Raw genomic sequence first — 14,840 nt, 5'->3', positions numbered from 1 at the left:
AGAGTGGTTCACAGAAAAGGTCACAACGTATATAATCGGAATAAAAACAACAACCCAATATCATCCTCCCATAAACGAGCCACATTTTAAAAGGGTATAGGATGTCTAACAGATCAACCAAATACCTGGTTAAAAAGGAACCTTTTTGCCTGGTGCCTAAAGGTGTATAATGAAGTCACCAGGCGAACTTCCCTGGGGAGAGCGTTCCACAGAAGGGGAGCCACTGCAGAGAAGGCCCTGTTCTTGTGTTGCCACCCTCTGGACCTCCAGAGGAGGTGACACACGAAGGAAGGACTCAGAAGATGATCTCAGGGTCTGGATAGGTTCCTATGGAAAGAGGCGGTCCCCGCAATGTGGTAAGCGAAAGGGAGAAGCACACAGCTGGGTGGAAATAAATATCTTAATAAATAAATGGCTCGTGCCTTTCTTCTGCCACGTGGCAGCACCCGTGGGAACGGGCGGAACAAGCATGGAGGACTGTCCCTGGAATATAGGGACACTTGGAGGCAGGGCCAGATTTAGGTTGGATGAGGCCCTAAGATACTGAAGGTAATGGGGCCCTTTATATGTCCAGCTGTCCTTTGTCAACAACAAATGGTCGCTGTTTTTTGTCTTGAATATATGCTAGATGGTCATTGATGGACCTACTAGGGACCTCAAGCCTTTTGCACATGTTGCCCTGCAACCAGTCCATGCAGAATGTAGGCACCCTATATATAGAAAGGAGCAAACCAGGGATATTTTAGGGAGCAGGCTAGCAGGCGGGGCCCATGAGTTACATAATAGGAGCCTACACAACACAAAACTCTGTTGCTGTATGTAGGTTTTATTTTATTTTTATTTTATCTTATATTTTGGAAATGTACATCCAGGTGTTTTTTTCCTTTATTTTTTTTTGGGGGGGGGGTCCTAAGAGAGTGGAGCCCTAAGCTATAGCTTGTTTAGCTTATATGTAAATCCGGCACTGCTTGGGAGGTACGCCCAGCAACTCTTGACTTCTCTTTCCCATTCAGACTAACAGCCAAATAAAGCAACAAAATGCAATGCAGTATGAAATAGGGGGGAAAAGAAAAAAGAGGAGCCCATTTAGGGGCCCTGCCCGTGCTTTCCCCAAGCTCGCTAGCAGGAAAAACCAGGTAACAAAAGCAGTTCTGGGGCAGACGTCAGGGCAAATCTCCTCTCTCTCCACCCAGCACAGATCCCTCCATCGTTTAATCTACCCCAAGTATAACAGACTTTTAACCACCAATTCTGGGCCTGCCATCTGACTATTTGGGAAATGGCAGATAATGCCAGCTAAAAGCTAATCACCAGCCCCTTGTCATTTAATCAAGCAGCTCCTTGCATTATCTTTGCAGTTCAGTTTGAGCAGTCATCTGACTGAACAATCTCCTTTGCCTCCCCTGCTACAGTTAAGGTCATCTCCTGCTGAAACGGCAGAGTTCTTAGAAAGGGAAGGTATATGAGAACATGATAAGATGAGCCCGGGTGCTGGATTAGGCCAAAGGGGGCCCATCTGGTCCAGCAACCTGTTCGGACAATGGCCAGGCCAACCAGAAGCTCCAGCAGTGGGGAACCCGCAAGCAGGATTCGAATACAAGAGCAACTCTCCCCTTCTGTGATTTCAGAAGTATGTGTGATGGCCTCTGATTGTGAAGGCTGGAACCATGGACGTTGTGGCTTAACCTCTTTCAAAGCCATCCAAAGTTGGCGGCCTGCGGCCACCACAATCTCGTTTGGAGCGAGTTCCATACTTTTAACTAAGCGCTGAGTGAGCAAGAAGAACCCGCCGACAGCATGCGAATCAATTTGGCTAACCCAATTCAAAAATACACACACACACCCTGCTCACACACACAAAACAAATCTGTCTACAGCCAGCCAAAGACAACCAACCACACCCTTAGCCACCCCCAACCTCTCTCAGCACCAAGGAAATACAACAAACGAATAGTAAGAGAAGTAACGCTACCACAAATCCCACACATGCACTAAGTAGAAGAATAGAAGTGTATCCACCCCACCCCACCCCACTTACCATTCCCTTCTCCCCCTTTCCCCCTCTTTTCTTCCTAACAAAATAAATAAATGCTTTGATGAATTAAAAAACAACAACAACTTTGTTCTATCCTGTTTCCCCTTTGTTTAAACCAATTCATGAACCAAGAACTTATACACTGGCCACTAATAATGAACCAGATGTTGTAGCTATTACTCCACATTCATTGTGCTATTTTTCTGATATACAAATGACATGAGAAAACTTGGTATACTTATTTGTATAGCATTATTCTTGTTTATTCCTAGGGATGCAGGTGGCGCTGTGGTCTAAACCACAGAGCCTAGGGCTTGCTGATTAGAAGGTCGGTGGTTCGAATCCCCACAATGGAGTGAGCTCCTGTTGTTCTGTCCCTGCTTCTGCCAACCTAGCAGTTCGAAAGCACGTCAAAGTGCAAGTAGATAAATAGGTACCGCTCCGGCGGGAAGGTAAATGGCTTTTCCGTGCGCTGCTCTGGTTCGCCAGAAGCAGCTTAGTCCTGCTGGCCACATGACCCAGAAGCTGTCTGCGGACAAACCTCCCTCAGCCTATAGAGCGAGATGAGCGTCGCAAACCGGAGTCGTCCGCGACTAGACCTAATGGTCAGGGGTACCTCTACCTTTATTCTTGTTTATAAAACCCAATAAAAATTATTCAAAAACAAACAAACAAACAAACTACGCACTGAGTGAAGAAGCACTTTCATCTTCACTTCCAACTGTCTTGAATTTCCCAGCGTTTATCGAGAGAGGGAGGAAAAACATTATTCTAACATCGCCTTCCTCCATGCCACGGACCGTTTTATAGACTTCTCTCTAAACTAAAAAAAGGCAAAAATCCTGCGACCGTTCCTCACAGGGTAAAGTTGCTCCAACCCCTTGATGGAATCATGGAGTTGGAAGGGGCCCTGAGGGTCCTCTAGTCCAACCCCCTGCGATGCATGGATCTCAACAAAAGCATCTGTGAAAGATGGCCATCCAACCTCTGCTGTAAGTTCAGCTCGGTTGGTTAGAGCATGCCAAGGTTGCAGGTTCGATCCTGCTGTACGGCACAGTTGCATATTCCTGCGTTGAAGGAGATGTGCCCAGTATTAGTCATACTCAAAGCAGACCCAATGAAATGAAATTACATTTCGGGCCACTCAATTTCGGTTTGTCTACTCTGAGCAGGGCTGGACTGAAGCTAAGATAGTTGAGCCTAGGCCACTCAAAACTTAATCCGAGCCAAGCCAGCTCCCTTTACTCTTGATGGCTTTGAATTGTAGTTTACATGCATGTTCTTTGCAAGGCAGACCTGACAGAGATTTTAGGAGATCTATTTATTTATTGTCATGTAAAGTATTGTGTTTTTTTAATCCCTCTCTACACCAGAAAAAGGGGGCTCCCAGAGTGGCTTGCAGTGGGCAAGTAATAAGACCTTCAAGGTCATTTTTTAGACTTGTGTGGACCTGGTATTACGGTATGAATGTATGATGCCCAGTCTTTCTTATGCTTTCATCACTGGATTCTTATGGTCCTTAGTTGGGCATTTCACAGTTTGGGCACATTGCATGGCAGCATTCTGAACCCCAGCAGGATCCAACCACATGATGATGATATGCTATATTTATTATTTATAACCCTCCTATCTGGCTGGGTTTCCCCAGCCACTCTGGGCAGCTTCCAACAGAATATTAAAAATACGATAAAACATCAAACGTTAAAAACAGGGCTGCCTTCAGATGTCTTCTAAAAGTCAGCTAGTTTTTTTATTACCTTGACATCTGATGGGAGGGCGTTCCACAGGGCGGGTGCCATCACTGAGAAGGCCCTCTGCCTGGTTCTCACACTGAGGGAACTGCCAGAAGGCCCTTGGAGCTGGACCTCAGTGTCCGGGCTGAACAATGGGGGTGGAGATTCTCCTTCAGATATACTGGACTGAGGCTGTTTAGGGCTTTAAAGGTCAGCACAAACACTTTGAATTGTGCTCAGAAACGTACTGGGAGCCAATAGAGGCCTTTCAGGACCGGTGTTATATGGTCCCGGCAGCCGCTGTCAGTCACCAGTCTAGTAGCCACATTCTGGATTAGTTGTAGTTTCCGAGTCACCTTCAAAGGTAGCCGCACATAGAGCGCATTGCAATAGTCCAAGCGGGAGATAACTAGAGCATGCACCACTCTGGCGAGACAGTCTGCGGGCAGGTAGGGTCTCAGTCAGCGTACCAGATGGAGCTGGGAGACAGCTGCCCTGGACACAGAATTGACCTGCACCTCCATGGACAGCTGTCAGTCCAAAATGATCCCCAGGCTGCGCACCTGGTCCTTCAAGGGCACAGTTACCCTGTTCAGGACCAGGGAGGCCTCCACACCCACCTGCCCCCTGCCCCCCCAATAGTACTTCTGTCTTGTCAGGATTCAACCTCAATCTGTTAGCCGCCATCCATCCTCCAACAGCCTCGCTATCTGATTGCCGTTTTAGCTTACTCAAGCTTGCTTGGAACCGCCACTATCAGAATTTCAAGTCTCTGTTGCTTCCTGGGGGAGACGCAGTCAGATGCTCATAAAAGCTGTGAGTTTGAGGAGGTGGACAGTTAAGCACCAGGCAGTTCTGTAGCTTGGCAAGCAGAACGTCAAGATGTTGAGATTCAGCCGGCCTCTCCTACTCCTGCTCCTGTCCATGTCATGGGCCCAAACAGGTGAGTTAAACCAAAAAAAAAAAAAAAGGACTGCCTTTGATTAGCTGTTTTCTGCTGCTCCTTTTCAGGCTGAGCCAGTCTCAGCATTTGCGATGTTCAGGGTGCGAGTGCCATTCATTTTTATGTTGTCGGAATGGAACCAGCCGGGTGCAAGAGAAGAGAGTGCCAAATTTGCACAGCCAGAGAATGTGCATAAACATAAGGGGTGTGTCCAACATGGGTCCCAGAGCAGTCCCATTCAAATGAATAGCCGTGACTAGAATTGTAGACCTTGTAGGTAGGGGATCGATCCCCAACAGAGACTATTTGCAATGGGACTACCCAGAGTAGGACTTAGCTGAATGCCTCTCAGGGTTTACAAGTGGATCTATTGAAATGTATGAGCGTGGCTAAGGTCCATTTATTCCAAGGAGTCTGCTCTGAGCAGAAATTGCTTGGAGTCAGCCCTTTAAAGAGGGGGCAAATAAATTTTAAACATTCTCCAACTTTGTGGGGTGGACCTCATAAGGCAGCAAAGAGGGGAACGCTCTTGGTGAATTGATCTCTAGGATAGCTCAGTTTGCAGAGCATGAGACTCTTAATCTCAGGGTCGTGGGTTCGAGCCCCACGTTGGGCAAAAGGTTCCTGCCAATTTCTTCAGGTTATAAGAAAGGAGATTCCAACTAAACAACAGGAAGAACTTTGTGACAATAAGAGCTGTTTGGCAGTGGAACGGTCTCCCTTGGAAGGTGGTGGACTCTCCTTCCTTGGAGGTTTTTAAGCAGAGGTTGGACGACCATCTGTCCTGGATGCTTTAGATGAGATTCCTGCATTGCAGGAGGTTGGACTGGATGACCCTTGGGGGTCCCTTCCAGCTCTACGATTTGATGATTCTGCAATCTATTGACACTGCTCGCTCCTCCATGACAGTGGTGCGAATCGGGTTCTGTCTCCAAGTGGTGGCCTCGATACAAATCCAGAGTCCTTTCCTTTGAAACTGATCTGACTTGTGGGCAATCCCGCTTGTCTCCCTTTCCAAGCCTGTCCACCTCTGTCCCAAGCTAAGAGGAGAGAGAGAAATTTAGGGAGACCTTTCTGTGGCACAGTTGCTTTTGGAATACCGTGGAATACCACTCTGGCCGCCTCGACTCGAAAGGGATATTGTAAGAGTTGGAGAAGGATCAGAAAAGGACAACCCAGACAGTCAAGGGGACGGAACAACTCACCTAGGAAGAAATGTTGCAGCATTTAGGGCTTTTGTTGTTGTTGTTCAGAGAAAAGGTGAGTAAAGAGGAAGCATGAATGAAGTTTGTAAAATGATGCAGGGAAGGAAGAAGCTTTCTCCCCTTCTCTTGTGATGCTAGAAGTCGCAGAAGGGCATCCACTTAAGCTGAATGCTGTAAGATTCAGGATGGGTAAAATAAAGTCTTTCATGCAGCACAATTCTGTGTCCAGGGCAGCTGTCTCCCAGCTCCATCTGGTACGCAGGCTGAGACCCTACCTGCCTGTGCACTGTTTGGCCAGAGTGGTTATCTCCCGCCTGGATTACTGCAATGCACTCTCCGTGAGGCTACCTTTGAAGGTGACCCAAAAACTACAACTAATCCAGAATGCGGCTGCCGAACTGGTAACTGGGAGTGGCTGCCGAGACCATATAATACCGGTCCTGAAAGACCGACATTGGCTCCCAGTACGTTTCCGAGCACAATTCAGAGTGTTGGTGCTGACCTTTAAAGCCCTAAACGGCCTCGGCCCAGTATATCTGAAGGAGCGTCTCCACTCCCATCATCCATCCCAGACACTGAGGTCCAGCACCGAGGGCCTTCTGGCGGTTCCCTCCCTGCGAGAAGTGAGGTTACAGGGAACCAGAAAAAGGGCCTTCACAGTGGTGGTGCCCGCCCTGTGGAACGCCATCCCATCAGATGTCAAGGCAATAAGCAACTATTTTAGAATCATAGAATCATAGAGTTGGAAGAGACCACAAGGGCCATCCAGTCCAGCCCCCTGCAAGCAGGAAAGACCATCAAAGCATTCTTGACATATGCCTGTCAAGCCTCTGCTTAAAGACCTCCAAAGAAGAAGACTCCACCACACTCCTTGGTAGCAAATTCCACTGCCGAACAGCTCTTACTGTCAGGAAGTTCTTCCTAATGTTTAGGTGGAATCTTCTTTCTTGTAGTTTGAATCCATTGCTCCGTGTCCGTTTCTCTGGAGCAGCAGAAAACAACCTTTCTCCCTCCTCTATATGACATCCTTTTATATATTTGAACATGGCTATCATATCACCCCTTAACCTTCTCTTCTCCAGGCTAAACATACCCAGCTCCCTAAGCCGTTCCTCATAAGGCATTGTTTCCATCGTTTTACTTTTAGAAGCCAACTGAAGGCGGCCCTCTTTAGGGAAGATTTTAATGTTTGATGCTGTACTGTTTTGAATATTCGGTTGGAAGCCGCCCAGAGTGGCTGGGGAAACCCAGCCAGATGGGCAGGGTATAAATTATTATTATTATTATTATTATTATTATTATTATTATTATTGACTGATGCTTTAATTGTATTTTTAATCTTTTGTTGGAAGCCATCCAGAGTGGCTGGGGAAACCCAGCCAGATGGGTGTGGTATGTATGTATGTGTAAATACAACAACAACAACAACAACAACAACAACAACAACAACAACAACAACTGGCTTTAAATGAGAATTAGACACTGTCAGAACACAATGCTGCACTAGATGGGCCAGGGGGCCTGATGCAGCAGTTTCATCTCGTATTCTCATGTTCTACTCAACAGTTTGTCTATAATGGGAAAATGGAGCTTCCATTTCAAGGAGCAGGATACCAGATCTCTTCCTCCTGCCGGCCTGGGTGGTGCCCATAAAACTAGCAAGAGGCAACAGACAGACGCTGACCTCCGCTTGTGATTTATTTTTTACAGCACATTTGCGGAGCCAGATCATCGGAGGCCAGGAAGCAGTACCCCACTCCAGACCCTACATGGCAGCCCTCAAAATGGACACGGGCTTTGGCTGCGGTGGGTTCCTGGTGGGCCCCCAGTGGGTAATGACGGCTGCGCACTGCATGAGGTACATCTCACCAATCCCTAGTGGTTGCCGGGGTCAAAGCTAATGGTTGGAGGCTGGTGCTGGCAATGCCTTTGGAGCCAGCTGGGGAAGTGAAAAATGCGGAGGCAAATGACCTTTGCAAGGTGAAGTCTCTCCCTCTCTCTTCCTTCTCCCTGCTGCTGCAACCACCTGCTTTATGCAAACAGTATTGCGGTTGTCAATATTGCACATATGGAAGCAATAGGATGAATAAAAGCTTAAGGAATCAAAAAATTCCCACTCAAAAAATACGGTTTCAAAGCTTTACTAGCAGAACTCATTGCAAAACAGACCCAAAACAATGAATGTTACATCCGAATAGTCATGTGAAATCATATGCTTGTCCAAGCATAGGTTCAGCATCTTAAAGGTAAAGGTAAAGGGGCCCCTGACCATCAGGTCCAGTCGTGAATGACTCTGGGGTTGCGGCGCTCATCTCGCTCTATAGGCCAAGGGAGCCGGCGTTTGTCTGCAGACAGCTTCCGGGTCATGTGGCCAGCAGGACTAAGCTGCTTCTGGCGAACCAGAGCAGCGCACGGAAATGCCATTTACCTTCCCGCCGGAGCGGTACCTATTTATCTACTTGCACTTTGACGTGCTTTCGAACTGCTAGGTTGGCAGAAGCAGGGACAGAACAACAGGAGCTCACTCCATCGTGGGGATTCGAACCACCGACCTTCTGATCAGCAAGCCCTAGACTCTGTGGTTTAAACCACAGTCCCACCTGGGTCCCTAGGTTCAGCATCTTAGAAACATTAAATAACTTCAACCAGAGCTGTAAACGAAGCTCTGTCCTTTCACAGGCTCCATTCCAGCCTAAAGCTGTTCTCTTGTGGAGAGAAAACATTAGCACACATGCTTCCTTCTACGGTGCTTGAGAACAAACTCCCTCCAAATGGAGATTTGCAGCTGAATACCTTTCCCATGTGATCTAAAGTTAAACACTTCCGTGACAAAGCAGCAGAGACAACATCTTAGTTAATTGCCAACCTATTAGGCAAACTGGTGTAGAAATCGGAGGAACTGGATTTAAGACTGGGGAAATGGACACATTCCCCCATCCTGCCTGTCACCAAGAGAGAACGATAGCTGAGGGGTTAATTCACGGTTCAACAACCCTTACCAATGCACACTGATGCCCTTGTTTTCCAGTGAGATGACCGTGGTTTTGGGGGCACACGACCGCTCTGCCATCGAGGACACTCAACAAGTGATTGGCGTTGAGTCGTACTACAAGCACCCGGAATATAATGGTGCAACGGTCGCAAATGATATCCTTCTGCTGAAGGTGAGTTGCTCCAGGCTCCCTCTTCCTTTCTCAGCACCCTCATAACCAGTGGCATCAGTGGATAAAACTGAAAATCAAAAATAAAATAACAATAAAACCAAAAAGGCACTGGCCTCAAGGAGGAAGGGGTTGAAACAACTCCTCTTATCCCCCCCTACCTGTGCAACTTAATGAATACAACATACATTGGCGCCTAAGGGTGTGTAATGAAGGCACCAGGCGAACTTCCCTGGGGAGAGCATCCCACAGACGGGAAGCCACCACAGAAAAGGCCCCGTTCTCGTGTTGCCACCCTCCAGACCTCTTGAGGAGGAGGCACACGAAGAAGGGCCTATGATCTCAGGGTCCAGGTAGGTTCATATGGAAAGAGGCGATCCTTGAAGTATTGTGGTCCTGAGCCATTTAAGGCTTTATAGGTCAAAACCAGCACTTTGAATTGGGCCCGTAAACTCATGGGTAGCCAGTGCAGTCAGACCAGGATCGTTGTAATGTGCTCAAACAGGGTAAAAGTGAAGTGTAGGGTAAAGAAAGGAAAGAAAGAGAGAAAGAGATCAGACAGGCAGGAGGGACACTGGTAGAGATAGGAGGGAGGAGCTGAGCCTAGCACTCGCCTCAGCAGAGGAGAAGAAAGTGAGAAATAAGGGGCAAATAAGGGATAAGCGTTTTTCCATGAGATAAGGGACAATCCCTGATTATTAGGGACAGGGCAGACTTCAGATTGCAAAGGGAAGAAGAAGAAGAAGAAGAAGAAGAAGAAGAAGAAGAAGAAGAAGAAGAAGAAGAAGAAGAAGAAGAAGAAGAAGAAGAAGAAGAAGAAGAAGAAGAAGGGTAGTAGTTTGGATTTGATACCCCACTTTATCACTCCCCTAAGGAGTCTCAAAGCGGCTAACATTCTCCTTTCCCTTCCTCCCCCACAACAAACACTCTGTGAGGTGAGAGAAGTGTGACTAGCCCAAGGTCACCCAGCAGCTGCATGTGGAGGAGCGGAGACACGAACCCGGTTCCCCAGATTACGCGTCCACCGCTCTTAACCACTACACCACACTGGCTCTCAGGGACGTTGGCTAACCCTCCTGCATCTCCCGATTCCTTCCTGCAGCTGGCCCACAAGGCTACTCTGAACAAATACGTCCAGATGATTCCCCTGCCAACATCTAGCAGCGACCTCCCCGAGGGGACACCCTGCAGCCTTGCAGGGTGGGGCCTGATTGATGACAGCCAGGACACGGAGAGGCTCTTTGAGACCAACGTCACCATCTACAGCCGCCGAAAGTGCATGAAGGTCTACTCACAACTCGACGATGGAATGATCTGCGCAGGCAGCCACAACGAGCTTCGGGATACAAGCCAGGTGAGGGGGAGGTCAGGGCTGGAGGTCTGTGGCTCCCCCCCCCCCCCCGACTGGACTCCAGCTCCCATCAGCCAATGCTCAGGAACCATGGAAAAGTTCTGAAGCACCCTTGGGAGTCAGACCAGTAACATAATACCGAGTTTTCCCGACAATAAGACACTGTCTTATATTTATTTTTCCTCAAGAAGTCACACTATGGCTTATTTTCAGGGGGTGTCTTATTCCAGCGGGAAGAGCACGGTGTGGCATGGCGGAGGGAAGGGCTCCGGACATGGTGACATGTCCATGTCTTATTTTCAGGGTATGGCTTATATTGCGGAAATGCGTAGAAATCCTGCTACGGCTTATTTTATGGGTATGGCTTATTTTCAGGGAAACAGGGTAGCAGCAACAACAACAACAATTTATTATTTATTGCCCACTCATCTGGCTGGGTTTCCCCAGCCACTCTGGGTGGCTCCCAACAGAATACCTGTATACCTGAAGGAGCGTCTCCACCCCCATCATTCAACCTGGACACTGAGGTCCAGCGCCGAGGGCCTTCTAGTGGTTCCCTCGTTGCAAGAAGCCAAGTTACAGGGAACCAGGCAGAGGGCCTTCTCAGTAGTGGCACCTGCCCTTTGGAACACCCTCCCACCAGATGTCAAAGAGAAAAACAACTAACAGACTTTTAGAAGACATCTGAAGGCAGCCCTGTTTAGGGAAGCTTTTAATGTTTAATAAATTATTGTATTTTAATATTGTGTTGGAAGCCGCCCAGAGTGGCTAGGGAAACCCAGGCAGATGGGCAAGGTATAAATAATAAATTATTATAAATTACAGTATTATAAAAACACGATAAAACATCACACATCAAAAGCTTCCCTAAACAGGGCTGCCTTCAGATGTCTTCTTAAAGCCAGATAGTGGTTTATTTCCTTGACATCTAATGGGAGGAGTCCCACAGGGCGGGCGCCACCACCGAGAAGGCCCTCTGCCTGGTTCCCTGCAACCTCGCTTCTCGTAACGAGGGAACCACCAGAAGGCCCTCGGTGCTGGATCTCAGTGTCCGGGCTGAATGATGGGGGTGGAGACGCTCCTTCAGGTACATCCTAAGGAAAAGTGGGACATTCGGGGATCAAATCAGAAACTGGGATAGCGTCTCTAAATCAGGGACGTCCCTGGAAAATAGGGACACTTGGAGGGTCTGCACTGAGCTGGATTGAAGAGCCTTCCTCCAACCCTCAGATGCACCGATTCTAATTGGAGCCAGAAGCCCAGATCTTTGCAATTGAATGGTGCCATTCGAGGAGCTTGTAGCAGTGAGGATGTTTACTTTTCTTTCTCCCCCCCCCCAGGGTGATTCCGGAGGCCCCATGGTGTGCAATGGCGTGGTACAAGGAATCGTCTCATTTGGTAATGCGTACCCTCCTGGAGTTTACTCTCGCATCGGCCATTTCCTTCCCTGGATCAAGAAAATCATGGATTCCTGAAGGGAAGAAGCAACAGGCAGCAGCAGCAGCACCCTTTGCTCTATTAAAAAAAAACCTTCTGCATGCTTAATAACCTGTACAGCTTTCATTCTGCATTCCCACACACCCGCAACCTATTGAAGCATGTGGGGTCTTCAATTTGCAAATGTATTTATGTGATTTGCCTCTTCATAGAGCGGCAGTTCCCAGAGAAGTTGAACAGTTGACCCATCTCTCCAGGAATTCTGGGAAGCGTAGTTCTATGGGGGGAGGCGGAAACTGCAGTTCCCATGATTCTTTGGGAGGAAGCCATCCTGGCTGTCTAAAGCAGTATAATACTTGAGATCCCAGTGCACAGTAGTGTATGATTTCAGCGGATCTGCCCCAAGTCCACTTTGGTTGGTTATATCCCTAAGGGGGAAGGATAGCAAAATGGGGAGTGGAAAAGAAGTTGGGAGGGAGGGTGAAAACTGGAATCAGCCCCTTGTTCTGTTGCATTCTCTCAAACGTATATTACCCAGTAAAGCAAAATGGCTGAGCATTAATCTTGTACATTTTTCCTTGGCTCTCCGAAAATGTCATGAAAACGCCCAGGGCGGTTGAACATCACAAATGCCGTTGTTCAGGTGTGTGTGTGTGTGTGTGTGTGTGTGTGTGTTGCGTTGCAATAATAAAATGAAATGCTGGGAGGAATTCATGGGCGGGGTATAAATAATAATAATAATAATAATAATAATAATAATAATAATAATATATTATTGAATTAGAAGGAACCCCAGGGGTCATCTAGTCCAACACCCTGCAATTCAGGAATCTCAACTAAAGCACCCGCGACAAATGGTCAGCCAACTTCTGTCGTCTTGCTTTGTTCATTTCCCACGAATTGTTGAGCCCATTCCACTTCTCAGGTCTTTCCTTTTCCTAATTTTGAGGCTCTTTCATTCCTGGGTGGAGGCAACAGGCTGGCACAACCTTGAGAGGCTTCTGGCGAAGCAAAGAATTGGAAGGAGAGTGAAGCTGGTAAAATGTGTGCAGGATGAGGTAACTGTTAGGTGGATTTGTAACTGGTTGACTGACGGAACCCAAAGAGCACTCTTTAATGGTTGTTAGTGTTGTGACGTGGGGTTTGTGATTTCAGCTCTCTTGACAAAACATGCTGGAGACAGTTCTCTAGTAACAGCTCTTTATTAAAGTGAACAAGACTGAAGACTGAGGAGAGGAAAGCTACATTTATAGGGACAGGGGACTAGCTAGGAAGGGATACATTTTGGAGGGAACAATATCAAGCAATCACAGTGCTGCCTTTTGGAGGAAACCAATAAGACAGAGGATCCAAATACAGCAGCTTAAATGAACCAATAGTAGCTGTACCCTCTGGGACCAAAAGGCAGTTACTTTATCCTAATGCAAATACAGACAATAATAATACAGATATAAAATCCTTTGACTCAATACACAACACCCCTCCCACCCTAGTGAGCACAGCAGACGTAATCCCTCAGGTACTGTGGGGTCCTACAACTTCTACCTGATCTCCTGACAACAGGTGTTGCAGGTTCTGGATTGGGTGTTACCTGTGGTGGAGGGGCTGCTATAGGGGTTTCATCAGGAACAGAGGGAGTCCCAGACATCTCAGGGTCCCCAACCTGTACCTCGTCATCCTGAGGACTAGCAGACCCTGGTTCATTTGCTGAAGCCCCTGGTGACTGTACCTCTGGACCATTTTCACTCTGGTCTTGCAGCTGTGCGTCATTAGCCAGGGATGAATTATCTGACTCCTCCCTGCTGAGCGCCCGGCGCCTCAGCTGATCTATATGTCTCTTCCAAACTTGCCCATTTTCCAAGGTCACATAATAGGACACAGGTCCACTAGCCCGGGTGATCACACCAGCCACCCACCGCGGACCTCGTGAATAGTTCCTCACCCAGACCAGATCTTCAGGGGCGAGATACCTTGTTGTGTCAGTCTCAGCCTGGGGGGTTGCTCTTGAATTACGGTTTGGCATTTTATCTGGGTGGACATAATCCAGCACCGTTACCAGTCTTCTACCTAAGAGCAGCTCGGCTGGCGACTTGCCCGTCGCAGTACACGGCGTCGCATGCTGCAAAAATAACATTCGCGCAATGCGAGCCGACCAGTTACCCTCCATTAAGCGCGCAATGGATTCTTTGGCTGTTCTTACCATGCGCTCAGCCTGCCCATTGGAGGATGGGTGAAAGGGCGCGGATGTGACCCCTCTTATGAAGTTATCAGCCAAGAATGCCCTGAATTCTTGGGATACAAAAGCTGCCCCATTATCTGATACAATGGTCTCAGGTAACCCGTGGGTAGCAAACAGCTGCCTCAACACCTTGATTACGGCAGCTGATGCCATGCTAGGGACCATCGACACTTCTAACCATTTGGAATATGCATCAACGATAACCAAAAAGACCTTCCCTTGGAATGGCCCCGCAAAATCTATGTGCAGCCGGCTCCAGGGAGTCCTGGACTGCTCCCACCAGTGGACTGGTGCTCTGGCCACTTCTGGCCGCACCTCTTGGCATGCCTTGCATGTTCGTACCCATTGTTCTATGTTCTGGTCCATTCCAGGCCACCACACATAACATCGGGCTAGCGACTTCATCCTGACCATTCCCGGGTGTCCCATGTGAAGCGTCTCAAGAACCCTGTTTCTCAGTGGTGCTGGGATGATCACCCTATCTCCCCATAGGAGACAACCCTTATGCATGGACAATTCGTGCTGCCTTGTCGCATAAGGCCTGAATTTTTCTTCATGCGGACCACCTGGCCACCCCCTCCCCACCCAAGTGAGCACACGGGAGAGAACAGCATCTTTCCTCGTTTTCTCAGCTATATCCGTAGCTGTTACAGGAGCCCCCGGAAGTGTTTCTAGCATCATAATGTGCTCCGCCGGAGCAGGATCCTCATTGCTCCCGCCAGGAAGGGGCAAGCGA

The 14,840-nt window shown here is 48.1% G+C and overlaps 1 protein-coding gene across 1 annotated transcript; it reads left to right on the top strand.

The window, feature by feature from the left end:
• Positions 1–4,457: 4,457 nt before the first annotated feature.
• Positions 4,458–12,427, top strand: LOC118087286 (cathepsin G). Its single transcript, XM_035119808.3, has 5 exons — positions 4,458–4,711; positions 7,627–7,774; positions 8,945–9,080; positions 10,180–10,431; positions 11,769–12,427. The coding sequence occupies exons 1-5, from the start codon at positions 4,651–4,653 to the stop codon at positions 11,901–11,903; spliced, it is 732 nt and encodes a 243-aa protein (XP_034975699.2). The 5' UTR covers positions 4,458–4,650; the 3' UTR covers positions 11,904–12,427.
• The last annotated feature ends 2,413 nt before the right edge of the window (positions 12,428–14,840 follow it).

The sequence above is a fragment of the Zootoca vivipara genome, chromosome 6 (assembly GCF_965207765.1).
Source record: "Zootoca vivipara chromosome 6, rZooViv2.hap1.1, whole genome shotgun sequence".
Classification (NCBI taxonomy): Eukaryota; Metazoa; Chordata; class Lepidosauria; order Squamata; family Lacertidae; genus Zootoca; species Zootoca vivipara.
The sequence above is the reverse complement of the archived record's forward strand: the minus strand, read 5'-3'. Positions and strand labels throughout refer to the sequence as shown.

What these genes read in the sequence shown, in the direction of transcription:
- LOC118087286 (XM_035119808.3), top strand. Translation starts at nt 4,651, where the DNA reads ATGTTGAGATTCAGCCGGCCTCTCCTACTCCTGCTCCTGTCCATGTCA. An exon ending in ACGGCTGCGCACTGCATGAG is followed by an intron (nt 7,775 to 8,944) that starts GTACATCTCACC and finishes CTTGTTTTCCAG; the next exon opens with TGAGATGACCGTGGTTTTGG. An exon ending in AGCTTCGGGATACAAGCCAG is followed by an intron (nt 10,432 to 11,768) that starts GTGAGGGGGAGG and finishes CCCCCCCCCCAG; the next exon opens with GGTGATTCCGGAGGCCCCAT.